General features: G+C 45.2%; 1 protein-coding gene across 1 annotated transcript in view; it reads right to left on the bottom strand.

Moving 5' to 3' along the window:
• Positions 1 to 15,703, bottom strand: part of KCMF1 (potassium channel modulatory factor 1) — a 72,917-nt gene extending 57,214 nt beyond the window's left edge. The window contains exon 1 of the mRNA XM_065406272.1: positions 15,645 to 15,703. Coding sequence (XP_065262344.1) covers positions 15,645 to 15,660 — 16 coding nt within the window. The 5' untranslated portion in view covers positions 15,661 to 15,703. The remainder of the gene's footprint in view (positions 1 to 15,644) is intronic.
• Positions 15,704 to 17,016: the final 1,313 nt, after the last annotated feature.

Consider the following 17,016-nt stretch of genomic DNA (forward strand, 5'->3'; position numbering starts at 1 on the left):
TTTATTATCGATTTACAGCCAAATCTTCAGAAATGTTCGGCTCCTTAACTGTGGGTCTGTAGCTGAAAATCAGGCAGAGGATCCTCCAGTTGGGCTCTCAAAAAACAAGGCACACAAAATTAATGAACACTTCTGATAATGTTGGCCTTATTCAATTATCTCAGTCAGGAAGTTTCCAGCTTCTAAAATGCTTCCTAGACAGTTAATAAGCCAAAAAGTACTGACAGTCTCTCTTTACTGAAATAAACCTCTGCATTTGATCAAGGATCGTTATATGGCCTATAATCCTACATAACTACATTTCCTGACAAATCAGATTGGGAATCCCAGATTCAACTCTATTGAAAGAAACAAAAGTAAAAATACTGCATTCATTTTGAAGAGAAAAGCGATCAGACAAAAGCTCACACCCTCATTGGCAAATCCAGGAAGTTCAATGAGCAAGTTCGGAGGAGCGGAGGATTTTATCAGCACACCTGAAGAGGTCTTGTGCAATGTCATTCGAACTACTAATCTGAATCAGATGACAGAAGAGCTGCGGAAATTAGCATGACACTCAAAACACATTTTCTAACAGGACTCCCCTTTTTCTACTCATGGGATCCTTTAATCTGAATTTTTTCTTTTATTTATTGAGAAAGATATTAACTGTAATTCACATTAGGGGAAAAGAGCCATTTACTCACAAAGCTCTCTGGAACATATATAGCTATGGTCCCCAAACTGTTCCTCCACACACCCTCAGGGGGTGCGCCCCACAGTCGGAGGGGGTCAATATAGGGCCCATACCAGCTGCCATAGGGGGTGGGAAGGGAGCATGATGCTTCCAGCCCTGCTCCACCCCCAGCCTTGCTCTTCCCCCAACCCCATTCAGCCCCCAGCCCAGCTCTGCCCTCATTCCCTCTCCGCCACAGTCCAGCTCCACCTCTAGCCCCAGCTCTTCCTCATCCTCAATTCCATTCCCAGCTCTGCCTTCAACCCAAGCTCTACTGCTGAGGAAGCCATGACTGTGCAGTAATTGGGGGGGGGAGGGGGGGGCAGACAGACAGATTCCTTTTGGGGGAGGAGGGTAATGGCGACTGGAAAAGTTTGCGCACCACTGGTATATAGAAATACTACCATATCTATACATCTTACAAGCAAGCTGTGACAGTCCTCACTCAGGGTGGTTGTTAGGGGAGCATCGCCTAGTGGTCGGGGCTTAGGCCCCTGACATGCAAGCGGTGTTGTAGGGGAGCCCGGGCTCCGCCACTCCACCAGGCTCTCACCCAGGGCCCCTTGAGAGCTGTCAGTGCTCTGACAGCCAGGATTGCCCACTCTCCCTGGGCCATTTCCTACCACCTCCCTGCAATTGTCTGAAAGTCACTGTCTGGGTTTAGGCAGTGTGAGGGATGTCTGCTCACCAAAAGGCACCTTCTGGCACCTGAGTGTAGTGAGGTCGCTCTCTTTTCTCTCTCGGGGAGGAACTGCCTCCTCTGGCGGTATGGCCCAGCCTCCTGGGCCAGCTTAGGCCAAGGGCTTTCCCCTGCTCAGGTAGTTTGAACAAAAATAAAGGGGGATTAACCAAGTCCAGAGTTCGTATGAAAGGGAGAGGGGAATGCTTCCCTCTCAGGCTCTCTCTGCACCAGGTCCTCCCTTCACCTCAGGGAGGGATCACTGGCAGCTGTTTAGGGAGGGATTCTGCCTTTCCTCAGCTCTTTGCTCCTGGCGCTGCAGGTTGCAGGTCTGCTCTCTTCCCTGAGCAGACACCAAATGACCTGCTCCCCTCCCTTTTAACTCCTCTTCCAGTTGGTGCATTTGCTACAGGTGGGGTGGGGTGGGGTGGGGCTGCCTGGGCCCAGAGCAATTCCTTAACCCCTTAGTGTCCAGTGTGGGATTTGTACATCCCATCACACAAGCAAACAGTGTAAAAGAGAAGAGCCAATGCTGATCTCCTAATAACATTAGCAAAGAAATATATATTGACAACATGGACTGAGAGCCCAAAGTAAAATTTTGGGTTAGTTTAATTAAGTAATACTTGATAATGGGGCTGACCTTGGCGCAAAGCAAGCAAGACACTGGCTTGTTTAAAGAAGAAAAAAAAAAAAATGGGCAACAATCATTAAGTACTTCCACCAACACTGCATGGGATCATTATACTAGTATTAACAGGTACAGTTGCATTTCTAAGAAAAAAGTCAACATCCACACAGATGGTTTGACAAGAAATTTAGCTACGTTTATAGAATAAGCAGTACTGATGTATGGGATCAGATTTTGTCAGACAAAATAGCCTTTTTGACAGAACAACAATAATTGGTGGGCAATGTGACCACATTTGATCAGCTCATACCGCCAACCTGCATATGCCAACAGGCATTCCAAATAGTTGGTATCTGCAGGAAATGGTACAGCCAAATTCTTCTCTTCCCAGGATCCTCCATGCATGTGCTAGGGTGGCCTGTCACCTTACTGTGCTGCCAGTATTTCTTCACAGAGCAATGCAACAGTAAACAGCCCAGCAGCTCATACCAGCATCCTAACGGTGTCAATAGATTACCCAAACAGTTGTAATCCTGCCTTAAATGGCCAAGAAAAATGGGGTAGAAATGTGGCATAGGTCATGGTGCAGCACTTTTAGCACTATCTACATACAGCACAACAAAAGGTTTCCAAACACCATTTCTCATACTTGGCTCTTCTAGCCTCCCATGATTTTAACTTCTACTTTGGCACAGAATATATATATTTGGCCCTGCTAGGGTGCTGCTTCTGCACATTCACGCTCACCTTCCCCACTTCCTCACAGTCCTGGCAATTCTCCTAAGGCTCCTGGGTTTGCTGGAAGAAACTGAGGCAGCTGTGAGGGTCCACACCTCCCTTATAGCCATAGTCTCTAAGTGTTAAGTGACATGAGGTTAACTCAGGTGGTATCCAACAGGTTTCAAAATCTTTTAGGAAAGATCTGGTGGTCCTGTGGCACCATCCCATATAGCTCCTTTGTTAAGAAGAGATTCAGCTTTCTCCAAAATCTCTATCTTGTGAGAAGGATCCATGAAGAGGGATGAAGAAGTGGGTTTTGAAGGAGATTTGGTGTGAAATTGAATGTAACCACTGCAAACAATATTCAACACTCATTGATCTTAAGTAATTGGATACCAGGCACCTTAATGCTGAGAAATGAAACTTGAAAAGGGAAGGGACACAGCAGTAGAAGAGGTGCAATATTAACAAGACTCATGGCCCAGGATTCTCAATAATCCCATCAGATCTGAGCTCTAGAAACTGATGAGCTCCTGAGCTAAAACTCCAGTGGCCCTGCTTGGATTATCCCTGCTTATTGGAGGGATACGGACGACAAGGCTGGTTTTGAGGTCTATAGTAGAAAGAGAACCTCTCATGTATTTGGTAACTACCTATAATACCTAAAAGCAGGACAGGCAAACTCTCTTGTGTTGTAGCAGACTCTAAGTCCCCAGGAGCAAACAGTGGCACTGGTAACTTTCAGTTTCACTCAGTCTTCAAGAAAAGAGGCGTCCCTCAAAAGGCAAATCCTCTACTTCTGACAGAGTTTCAGGCTAGGTCTACACTACAGCGGGGGTCCGACCTAAGATACGCAACTTCAGCTACGTGAATACCGTAGCTGAAGTTGCGTATTTTAGGTTGGCTTACCTGGCTGTGAGGACGGGGGAAAGTCGACCGCTGCCGCGCTGCCGCCGACTCCGCTGCCGCCTCTTGCCGTGGTGGATTTCCGGAGTCGACGGCAGAGCGATCAGGGATCGATTTTATCGCGTCTTCACTAGACGCGGTAAGTCGATCCCCGATAGACCGATTGCTACCCGCCGGATTGGCGGGTAGTGAAGACAAAGCCTCAGATGACAGTCTAGAATGCAGGAATGGTGTTTTATAACAATGCCTATCCTTATTGGCCTGGCCCATGAATCAGAAGTATCAGATGCTCTAAGGGCATCCTTTGCTACAAACAATCCTCTATATAACAAAGTCCTGAGCGGCCTTTTCCTGCTCCTCATGCAAGGCATCTAGGATGGGGGAAACAGCATCCTACAGGGCATATTGATACTGTGCCATAACAATTTGGTAATTTGCTACCCGCATCTCAAGAGACCTGGAAGAGTATATTTTGCAGCCCAGAGCACTCATTCTTCTGCTTTCTCTATCCACTGGTGCAGACCAAGAAGCGTTTTCACTCAGATTGTTCTAAAGCTGCAGATACCAAAGAACTGAGAGCAGGATGCAGGAAAATATACTCAAAGCCCTGGTGAGTGACCTATACCAGTGACCAGTCAGCTTGCAATTCAACTACATACATCATGCAACTTAAATCCACAATGGAACTAACTGAAGATGTTTACAAATACAAACTTCTTAAAACAGAGGAAGAGATAGTTACAGTCAATAGCAGAAGCGATAGTTTGTGACTGAAATCACCCAGATATATAGTGCTTGAGATATCAAATTTGCATAGGTATTTTCATCTTGCACAGACAATGCCCACAATGGCAGTGGACAGGAACCAAGTTAGGATTGTTTGAGGTATCATAATTGCATTTCCATACTTTTCAAAAATTTTAAGATGTAACAGAGAATTTCATGGCTCTCTAAAGCAGTGGTTCTCAACCAGGGGCACATGTACCCCTAGGGGGGGTATGCAGAGGTCTTCCAGGGGGTACATCAGCTCATCTAGATATTTGCCTAATTTTACAACAGGCTACATAAAAAGCACTAGCGAAGTCAATACAAACTAAAATTTCATACAGTGACTTGTTTATACTGCTCTATATACACTATACACTAAGGGTACGTCTACACTACCCGCCAGATCGGCGGGTAGCGATCGATCTAGCGGGGATCAATTTATCATGTGTAGTGTAGACGCGATAAATCAATCCCCGATTGCTCTGCCGTTGACTGCTGAACTCCAGCTCAGCAAGAGGCGGAAGCAAAGTCGACGGGGGAGCGGCGGCCGTCGATCCCGCACCACAAGGACGCGAAGTAAGTGATTCTAAGTCTAAGATACGTCGACTTCAGCTACGCTATTCTCGTAGCTGAAGTTGCGTATCTTAGATCGGTTTCCCTCCCCCCGCAGAGTGTAGACCAGGCCTATAAGTAGAATATTTATATTCCAATTGATTTATTTTAACAATTACATGGTAAAATGAGAAAGTAAGCTATTTTTCAGTAATAGTGTGACTGACATTTTTGTATTTTTATGTCTGATTTGTAAGCAAGTAGTTTTAAGTGAGGTGACACTTGGGGTACACAAGACAAATCAGACTCCTGCCAAAGATACAGTAGTCTGGAAAGGTTGATAGCTACTGCACTCAAGTTTTCTTTTATAAAGCTTCAGTATCCTTAAGTCATCAATACCCATTTACATCTTAAAGTTTATTTTTGGTCTTGAATTATACCCTCTAACAATTCCTTTAAAATTTCTTTCCACATTTCTCTGCATACTGAATCCCATACCTACCCTAATCAATCCATGGTTACATTTAGGGAGGGGAATGGCACTGGGGGTATAGGAAACAACAACATAAATGCTCACTGACCCTGTCTATAAGCGTGTGGGAGATGGGGGAGAGAGGGTTTTACATCATGACGATAACACACCTGTGCCTTGTTTACAGTAGATTCCACCACAGGTACCACTGGAAGAACTCTACTGGTGAATTCAGAAGTGATTTCTGCCAGCCTCCAATAAGGCAGAAGTCTGTCCCCCCCTCTCATTAAAGTCTTGCATACACTAGAGATATTTATCACTTGAAAAACCAACTGTTACTCCAACATGCTGGTAAAACACCACATGCATCCACATACAAGTACTTCAAACAATGTAGACATGTGCCAAATAGGGTTTGGATTAGCCTGGCTTGTCTACACTGGGAAAGTTTATTAAAGAGTCTCAACAATTCTAACACCAGCTTTGTTGAGCTGGAGGTAAAACTGCTGGAAACCCTAGTGTAGACTGGCTCAAGCAGCCAGGCCTGTTTTTAACCATAGCAGTAATTAGAATTGCTTTGCAGCAGATTTCACTAAAAAGGTGACAGAAACAGATCCAACCACTGATGCCTTGTCTACACTAGGGCTCCCAGCAGTTTTAATTCCAATTCAGATGAACAGGTGTTAAAACCAGTGGGAGGTTTTGGGGTTTTTTTTTAAGTTTCCCAAAAATAGCCAGCAAATCTGAATTCTGTTTCCATCAGAGCCATTTCTTTGCCAGTGCAGACAGAAGTTACTGGCGTAATAGCACAAACAGTTCAACAGTCCTCCCACTATTATCTCTCAATACATCTATGGACTTTGAAATCTCCAAGAACCCATTGCTTCTGGAAGCTGTACTGGTAAATATGGGATAGGCACCCACAGAAGGTTATAATTGAAACTCTTTAGAAGAGCACTAGTCTAGATGTGGGACAAAACTAAAATGGTTCAGGACACTAATCAGGCATACTGAACTTTTTGTGCCTAGACAGTTTCTATCTCACCCGTTCAATTTTCAAACGCAAAGTCTAAGATAGTTGGCCAACAGAGGCTTAGCCAAAAATGTTATTTGTGTTACTCTCATTAGGCTAACATTGGTGAGGCCCACGAGCCTTGTCTATGCTAGGAAGTGTATCTATTGCTGAAAATGGTTTTCATCAAAATAATTCCCACAAACTAGAAGACATTTTTCAACACTAACACCATTTTCTCTAGGCCATACTAGTACTTAAACCATTTGATAAACAGGGGACAGGGGAACCTTAGGAACATTTTGTGTGACATTTCCTAATGTACACCAGGTTTAGTTGTGCTTCTAGCAGAGCTATTCAAAGGGGCCCAATTGAATTTCAATGGGACTTAGGAGCCTAAAACCCTTAGGCTCCTTTGAAAACCCCACCTTAGAAGAACTTGTGGGGATGAAAGAGAGGGAGTGGGAGCACAGCAAAGGAGAGGAAGGGAAAAAGGGATAGTGGCAAAGGCAATTTGGGGAAAACAAGAGGCAAGAGAAGAGATCAAAGAAAAAGATGACAATTTATCGGACCAGAGCCAGCACCTCTTGTCACTCAAGACAAGGAATGTTGCCTTCCCAAAAGACAATTCAGGCATCAGGAAATGGTGAAAGTGATGGGGGAGGACCAAATCTGACCTGAGGTAAGAAAAAAAAATGGAATGACAACCCAGACCGAGTATTGTCATCTACTTTGTTACTGGTAGGATGCACTCACTCTGACAAATTACTGAAATTACATGTCCCCGCCCTCTTCTTTATTGGGGTGGGTTTTTTTGGATGGTGAGTGCATTCAGTTTTGATCACCGTAGTCGCATAACACTATTTTGACCAAAATTTGAAGCTCCAAGTTATTACTAAAAGTAGATTCCAAATCTAAAATACTTAATAGTAAAGAAGGTTTGCATGAAGTAACAACTGAAATTAGAAAAAGGAGATTGGAAGCACGGACTAGTGATTATAATGCACTGCACCGGGACTTGAGAGATCTGGGTTCAATTCCTAGCTCTGTCAACAACTCCCTTGTGTGACCTCAGGCAAGTGACTTAATTTCTCTGTGCCTCAATTCTCCATTTGTTAAAACAAAAATAAAATGGTGTGGGAATAATACTACTTCCTTTCTCCAATCCTTGGTCTGTCTTGTCTGGTTACACTGCAAGCTGTTTTGGACAGGGAATGTGTCTTACTATGCATATGTACAGTGATTACCGTAACGGGGGCCCAAATGTCTGTTACAACCTCTAGGCACCACCACAATGCAAATAATAAAAGATTTACCCCGCTGTCCACCAGCGCTCAAGAAGTGGGAGAAAGTTTTATGGAGAAGAGGAAAAGGTCCAAAGTCTCCTGGAAGTTCTAAACAAAGCAGTTTTGAGGGAAACAATTCAGACACATAAAAACCATCCCAATAAGATGAATAAGGAAGTAAAAACCATCACACTGAGATGAACAAGGCATAAAAACTACTACATTGAGACGAATGAGAGTTTCTACGACATGCCTAGCCAAGATACAGTCTAGGCACAATTTAATTTTTAAAATATACAAACTAAAGAATTTAACTGGAAGACACATCAACATAAACCCCTCCATACACCCAACCTGAACTCTTCCCCAAAACAACTCTATCTACATCCCTCAGAGAAGGCCTGAGAAACGAGATGAGCTTTGCAGAGGGCCCTGAAAGGCCCAAGAAATTTTGGCTCACTATTGAGCATAAACAAAATGAACACATTCTCTGGGCCTCAGCTTCTCATCTATCCAATGAGGACAATAATGTGTACTCACTCTTAAAAAGCAATTTTGAGATCTACAGATGTACTATATAAGCGATACAAAATATTACTGGACTCAAAGGCACTTCAGTGATAATGCCTTGCCATTTAAACTAGGAGGCTGTCAGCCTGAACATCACCACTAGCTGAAGTCAACTGAGGAAGTAGCTAGAAACCAAGTGATTTAAAGCTTTATACAGCAGGTCAAAACCAAAACCTTGATTTGCACCTAAAAATAAGTTTGAAGCCAATAAGAGTATTGAGCAGGCCATCATGCTCTGCATCAACTGAAATTTCTAAGCAGTCTTCCATAGCACTGTCAAATGGAGGGCACTGTAGTAATCCCATCCACAGGTGCCAAAGGCACAGATAACTATAAGCAAGCTCCACATCTACACAAGAGCATAGAAATTGCTATGCTGCATCAGACCAGAGGTCCACCCAATCCAGCATCCTGTCCCAGAGTGACTAGCACCCAATGTTTCAGAGGAAGGCATAAGAACTCCACAGTAGGCAGAGGTGGGATAGTCTGCTGCCACATTAGGACTCATCTTGGTCTCTGATAGTTGGAGATTGGCTTAAGCCCTGAAGCATGAGGCTTAATATCCCTTCAAAAATAATTATTATAATTCTGGATACTTTTGTTATCCATATAAAATGCCCAATCCCTTTATGAATCTTGCTAAATTCTTGGCATCAGTGACCTCCAGGGGCAATGAGTTCCATAGTTTAAGTACATGTTGTGTGAATAAAGTATTTCCTTTTATCAGTTGTGAATTGGCCACTTTTTAATTTCATTGAATGTTTCCCTTGTTCTTATGTTATGAGAGAGGAAAAAGAAAAGCTCCCGATCTACCTTCTCTATTCCATTCATTTTACATACTTTTTCATGCCCCCTCTTATTTATCTCACTCCTAAGGTAAACAATCCCAATCTTTTCAACTGCTCTTCACATAATAACTTTTGGCCTTAATTTCTCTGTGCCTCAGACACTATCTGTAAAATGGGGATAATACCACCACCTCGTCTCATATGGGTGCTGTGAAAATAAATTCATTAATGTTCGTGAAGAACTCAGATACTTTAGTAATGAGTGTCATAGAGAAAGCCAATGAGGAAACGAATCTGCATTCAGGGCAGGGTTTGGATGGTGTGCACTAAATAAAGTATGGTTTCACACACTGAACGAGGATACAATACTAGCTAGCTGCTCATTCAGTGAGTACCATCTATCCAGTGCATTCAATGAGGCAGGGGTCCTGGGGAAAAAGTAGGATGTCATCATGTAATTAAAGACTATCTTAATTAATTTACACAAAGAAGATGACAAGCTTGCACAGTCAACTTGAAATCTGGCAGTTCCTAACTTCCGAGTGCTGACTTTGCTACCGTAATGATTTGTGTGTGTTTGTGTGTAATATTTTCCATATTATTCTCCATCCCATTCATTGTGCATCGTTTGCTTTTTTGACCACAGCCACACAGCAAACATCTTCCCTGAGCTATCTACAATGAAGCCCAGGTCCCTTTCCGGAGTTGATACAACTAATTTAGAACCTTGGAAGGTGCGTTAGTAGCTTAACTTTCCCCCTTCATTGTGCATTACTTTTCATGTATTGGTACTGAATTCATTTGCCATAACGCTATACATTCAATCAGCTTCTTTAGGTCTCACTCAAGTTCTTCTGGGACAGCTCCATTCTTAACTCATCTAAATAATGTTGTCTCCCCTGAAAATTTTGCTTCCTCACTACTCATTCCCCTTCCCTGATCATTCGTAAGTACATTAAACAACACTGGACCTAGTAGGGAACATTGAGGCACTCTGCTGTTAACCTTTTGCTAGCATGAAAATTGACCATTTAATCCAGGGGTTCTTAAACTGGGGGTTGGGACCCCTCAGGGGTCATGAGGTTATTATATGGGGGGTCACAAGCTGTCAGCCTCCACCCCAAACCCTGCTTTGCTTTCAGCATTTATAATGGTGTTAAATATATTAAAAAGTGGCTTTAATTTATAAGGGGGGGGGTCACACTCAGAGGTTTGCTATGTGAAAGGGGTCACCAGTACAAAAGTCTCCTCGCCAGCTTCTGATCCATGACAATACTTTGTTTCTCACCCCAGATCTGAAAGAAAGTCTTTTCACAGCCCTCTGTTATTTTAAGTCCCTTTCTGCAGATTCAGGAAGACCACACTGCACTGGTTCACATTGAGAAGTTTTCTGTGCCACCAAAAGGGCCAGAAATGTAGATTTTTTAAAAAAAAGCTTAAATTCTGTAAGGGTAAGGGTAAGGCCCACCTGCCAATGAAAAGATTATTGGCAAGTGCATTTGTCAAACGTATATTTCCAAAGCTGATTCAGTTTTCCACTGAACGCAAACATTTTTATTATACAGCAACTTATTCTGTTTCCCATATTTTTAATTATTTTGTAATTATTTAGGTTTAGCACTACATTATCTCTGCCCCAACCATAATTCTCATTACCTGAACTACAATGCTTACCCATTTTTAGATACTGCACTTAACTTTGATTATAGGCCTAAACCTGGTCTCACTGAGTAACATTAACCCACCAATATCAAGTATTTTGAGATATACAAATCAAAACACTAATTAAGAGCTAAGTATTACCATTAAATTTGGAAAAGTCACTGTACTAATACAGTGGCTTTATAACTACTATCCTCATCTCTTAAATTTCCCTACAAAAAGGTTTTAAGAAATTTGCAGGCTATATGGCTAATTTGGGGAAGATGTACTTCTGGAATAACAATCTTATATTTGAGGAAGAGGTAGGTAAGTGAAGAATTGAAAATGTGCACCACAAAGTACTGATTTTACAATTGGTTTCATGCATACATGTCTCTGTTAGCAAACTGATGCTTCAACACACTAGCTTTGCCTTATTTATATAAATTGCTATAGATTCCTTATCTGGGTCTCAGAGACTTGCATACAAAGGTACATTAATTCTGTGTTTAATGACATTTGTATAATTGATGGCACATGTCATTCTCTGCTCTGTCTTGAGATTTCTTGCCTCCAATGTGCTATTTGTCTAGTCAGGAATTGTAAAGTCTTTTTGTGGATTGTGTATGGCATAGCCATTGTACAAATAAAGGGAAACCATTCCAGTTCTTGTTATCTCCAACAAAAGAGATCAAATCTATTTATGCTTTTATACCACACTGACCAAACTGAGCACCTAATTGTCTCAACGTTTCTGATTGTCCCAAACCAGTTAAGATTGTTCTGGTCATGATTCACCTATGCCTTATAACATTTTCAAATACACCTCTACGCTGTAGATATAACAGATATAATGCTGTCCTCGGGAGCCAAAAAATCTTACTGCGTTATAGGTGAAACCGCGTTATATCGAACTTGCTTTGATCCGCTGGAGTGCGCAGCCCCGCCCCCCCAGAGCGCTGCTTTACCTCTTTATATCCGAATTCGTGTTATATCGGGTCGCGTTATATCGGGGTAGAGGTGTATATGTTTAATCTTAACATTTCTTCAATTTCTAATAGTGTGGTTTTAAAAAAAAAATAGCTACACAGTGTGTTTTTTTTAAATGTATTTGTTTACCTTTAAATTACTGGTATGTCCTTAACCTTAACAAAGTTGGTATGTCTGGGATTTATGTATTTACATTGTTTATGAATGTACTGCGAACCATTCTGACATTCTATGTTCTACTGCATCTAGTTCCCTAACAGGCCCTTCCCCATTTCAGAATTAGTGTTCTAGATTTCACCAAGATCTCTCAAATAAATCTCATTTGAAATTTCTAGTACAAAGTGATTCTGAAAAGAAAACAGCAAAGATATAATTTTCTAAACATGATTAAAGCCTTGGTTGTTGTTTTATCCTGAGTCTTATAACTCAAAAACAGCTTCTTTCACTCAACACAAATTTGGACCAAAAATGTTTGCTGACCACAGACCACACATGCAAGATCTGAAATGGGAATGACATTTTTTGAGGATTTTGGACGGGGTGGTACTGTCACATCAGGCTTACAAGGCAAGTCTCAATCTGTAATATAGTAAAAAGAAATCCACTATTTTCAATCCTACAACTAATTTCTAATTTGGACTATCAATATATATAATATATATATTATATAATAAAACAATTTGAATACGTTGTGTGAAGTCCTGGATAAAGGGACAACCAATAGAAAGACTAAAAGACTAACCAGGTTCCTATAAAATGTATCATACCAAGTTGCAGCAGCAGCATTTTCTATCTCAGCGGTTCTCAACCAGGGGTCCAGGGTCCTCTAGGGGGCCGCAAGCAGGTTTCAGGGGGGCCGCAAAGCAGGGCCAGTGTTAGACTTGTTGGGCCTCAGGACAAGAAAGCTGAAGTCTTGCAGTGTAGGGCTGAAGCCCAGAGCTCCCAGCCCGGCCACCTGGGGCTGAAGCCGAAGCCTGAGCAACTTAGCTTTGTGGGGACCCCTGTGGCATAGGGACCCCTGTGGCATGGGGCCCTGGGCAATTGCCGGGCTTGCTACCCCCTGTGCTGGCCCTGGCTTTTGTATGCAGAAAAACAGTTGTGAAGCTGGTGGGCCGTGAAGTTTTTATAGCATGTTGGGGGGACCTCAGAAAGAAAAAGGTTGAGAACCCTCGTTTTACCTTGTTGGTTTTACTTTGGAAAGAATACATCCACAATGTGAAGTTATCAAACCTCACATCACTCTGCAACCTAATAGGAAAAGGTGAGTTTCCATTTTCAAAACTAACCCAGTATAACTTGAAAGAAGCAACATTATGATTTTCTTAAAACTGTACAAACCAAATATTAACCTTGTTTAGTTAAAATAATTCTCCATACTCATCACCAAAATCCCACGTTGAAAATAACATGTTCTTCCATACATGTTCTTTCCAGCTTAGGAAATTCACAATATACGCCACAAGAGACATGCTTATAAAAATTCTGTTTCTAAAATTCCTGACCCCCAGTAAAATACTAACTCCAAGAGTGAAATACCTTTTTATCAAATATTACAAACTTTTACAATATTTCTCACTTTAAGACCTAGTGTGTAACAAATAAAATTCAAAAGCAGTTGGCATACCACCTTTGCAATTTTAATCAGTGCAATTATGAGTTCTTATCCTGATACTATACTTTAAACCTGCATACGACCATGTGGTGCATGCACCACAGTTTGAGAACCAATTTACAGAAGATATCCTCCAACAAATACAATACACAAAGCAACTCTGAGATTAACCCTCATTTTGCTGTTTGCTTAATTACTTCTATACAAACCCACCCAAATCCAGAGAAAGATAAGAGGAATTTATTCTATCACAAGAGGAGACTGAGCTAGGGTTTGGTGTGACAGACTAAAAGTTCAGCAACAATCATAGAATCACAGAAGTGTAGGATTGGAAGGGACCTCGAGAGGTCATCTAGTCCTGCCTGCACCCAATACAGGACCACATAATAACTAGACAGGTGTTTGACTTGTTCTTAAAAACCTCAAAAGACAGAGATTCCACAACCTCCCTAGGCAATTTGTTCCAGTGCTTAACAATCCATCCTCTTAAAATAAAATTAAAAAAACTCAGTACTAATGGACTCCTGTAAGACTACTCAGCTAAATTAGCAAACCTTAAGGCACAGTGAGGAGTGTGGACACCAATCTCCATCCCACATAATCTAGTCCTGCATCAAAATTACCTACCCTCTGGCTGGAAGCCTATAACCTTACTTCCCAAATTCTGAACTTTCCTACCATGTTGCCTGTGTCTGTCAAGACTAGATGTAGACACCTCTATTCCAGTATATCTTCAGAGATCCGCCTAATTTAAGAAGATTACTTCTATATCACTGGGAAAACAAAGATCATCCTTCTTTAAGCAAAGGGAGATAGGAGATAACCTCAGCACCTAACATGGCAAAAAGTTATCCCCTCAAGAAACAATAACCTGGATGAAATCTCTTATTACAAGGAGATCTTACATTCTAATCCAACTATCTCACTTGCCAAAGTGAGAAAAAACCTCTCCATAGAGACATCCACGCTATTACATTTTTCATTTCTTCCCAGATACATTCCCTGCTTTGCCTTCTGTGTTCTTGTCTCCTTCCTTCTCATTGCTGCTTTTGATTAATCCTTAACTATCCTCTTACTTCACTTATAGCAATAAAAAATACAGCGCAACAAGGGTACGTATCTAAAGCATTTTCTCTACTTACGTACATAACTTTTCTTAACCTTTCAAAATGTTAGCAGTGATTTGTTAACACATTTGCATTCATCTCCTTTTCTACATTAAAGATTAAAATATTAAAAGTTCACAACCTTCCAAAGTTGCCAAAATGTCCGCTGTCCCAAAGCAAGACCACAGCTACTAACAATCCCCCCAAACACTAGTCCCAATGCAGAACAATACATGAAGACCTCTCCCTGCACCAAAGATATGCATGAACCTGTTCTTCATCTTCCACCCCTCACATTCACAAGAAAACACTCTCCGACCATCTCCAAAACACACCTACAGCCTCCTCACAGAAGCCGCCACACAGTCTTTGCCCTGACACATTGCTCCCCTCCTCTGAGCCACATGCGGCACATCCCCTCTCCTCCTCCTGGACCCTTCCCACCGTGACATAGGCATGAACAGTTCTGTCTCCCCACCACACGCCATGTGTGACTCCTTCCCCTGCCTTTACATACAAACCCCCACACCATACACACAGTCCCACAATTCCTCTGACATCCAAACACACCTTGCACACACACTCACCACCCCCACAGGGACCTACCGACCCCAACACGCACCCCCAAATCTCCACCCCCTACCTACACCCCCAAGCCCCATCTGCGCCCTCCCACTCCCCCACCCCCATGTTCCCCATCCCCAGCCAGCCACCCCCACCCATAATAATGCCCCCGCACCTACGTCCCCTCTCCCTGCCCAGCGTGTGCCCCCCACCGCCAGGCGGCTGCCAGCCCCCGTCCCGTCCCAGCACAGCGAGGCGGGATCAAAGCCCAGCCAAGGAGTTTTCGCCCCATCAGGCCCTAGGCCGCTCCGCTTAGGAACGGGGGGAACCAGCCCCAGCCCCGTTCCTGGCGGCCCGGCCGGACCGCGCTAGGCCGCGGCAGGCCCCTCCGCCTGCCCTGGGCTGGGCCAGGAGCCGCCGGCGGCCGCGGGGCCGGGGCCTGCCCGTAACGGACACGGCCCCCTCCCCCATGACACTGCAAAGCTGCCCGGCCGCCGCCCTGGCCCCGGCCGCCCCGGGGCCTCCTCCTCCGCCGCCGGCCCCGGCCCCCCCCGCGCTCTCGGCGGCGCCGCCATGACGATCCCGCTGGCCGGCGGGTGCCCTCCGCCGGCAGGCCCCGGCCCGGCCCTCACCTTCATGTCGGGACATCCTAGTTCAGAGGCGGCGGCCCAGGCCCGTCCCGGGCTCCCCTGGCTGCTCGGCGCCGCTCGGCCTGGGCCCCGCGCGGGCAGGAGGCGGCGGGCGCGGGGGGTCGGTTGCGGCGGCCCCGGCCTCTCCAGGGGGCGGATCCAGCAGCTTCCCGGGCGCCGTGACACGGTGACTCTCGTCGGGCCCCGCCGGCTCCTAGCGCCGCCCCCCGCCTCCTTCCCCTGGCCCCCGCTTCCGCTGCGGCCGCTGAAGTCCCCGGGCTGGGTCTGGGCGCCTCCCGCTCCCGGCCACAGCTCCGCCGCCGCCGCCTCCTCCGCCCAGCCCCCTCCCTCCCCTCGCCCGGCGGCCGCCGCTGCTGCATGCAGGGAGGAAGAGGAAATACACGGCAGCGAGGGGGGCCGGGAGCGCGGCACCGCCCCGCCAGGGAGGGGGCACAGCCCGAGCTCCCCGCCCGGGGCCAGCTTCCGCCCCTGCCCCAGGGCGGCGGCCGGGGTGGAGCAGCCTCGTCCGAGCCCCCCCGGCTCCTGCAGCTCCCCAGCCGGGGCACATTCCCCTTGCACAGATGGAGCAAGGGGGCTGGGCCCAGCCGGGCCGCCCTGCCCGCTGCTGCCGCAAGCCCAGGGGCACGGGCTGGAGAAGGTCCCAGCCCGAACCCACCCGGGGCGCCCGCTGCAGAGCCGCCCCTGCCAGGCGGTCCGGGCTTGCGGGGGCTGGGAAGAGAGAACCATAAAGCCCAGCGTGAGACAGGGCGACAGCCAGGCGTTGGGGGAGAAGAAGGGGAAGAGGGGGGTAGGGACAGGGTCGGGGGTCTTGTACTTTCCATTATTGTTCAGCCCCGCCATGGGATAGCACCAGCCCGCGGGAAGTCTGAGCCGCCCTAGTGCACCCCCGGAAGTGCAGGCGGAGCCCCCCGACCCACATGGCTCCCTTCCTGAAACTTGGCTCTTTCTTCCAGCCCCGCTCCTGGGCTGATGCAATGTAAAGTTAACCTTTAAAAAGCCAGAAGGGGGGAACGTTGAGGCTCCTGTTACCTGGGCTATGCTGCACCTAGGACAAGCTCATTATCTTTGTTTTTCTCAACTATGGGGCTCACAGCATTTCTGTTTGTTAGCTGGGCATCGTCCAGTACATAGGCTGTGGCCGCAGCAACCTTAACGGTGGCCTGTTGTGATAGTTTTTGTAAAATAATGCCTCTGAGCAGCTTTCATGTTACCTTAACAGCGCTTTTGCCTTTCATTTTACATTTTTCAGAGAAAAGGAAAACGCCTGGGATTAATAGTAGCATCAACAATTCAAACTGGGCATTGACACTTTTAGTAAAGTGACCTTTTGTTAAGGGGAGGGTGGCTGGGTTCA

The sequence above is a fragment of the Emys orbicularis genome, chromosome 6 (genome assembly GCF_028017835.1).
Source record: "Emys orbicularis isolate rEmyOrb1 chromosome 6, rEmyOrb1.hap1, whole genome shotgun sequence".
Lineage (NCBI taxonomy): Eukaryota > Metazoa > Chordata > Testudines > Emydidae > Emys > Emys orbicularis.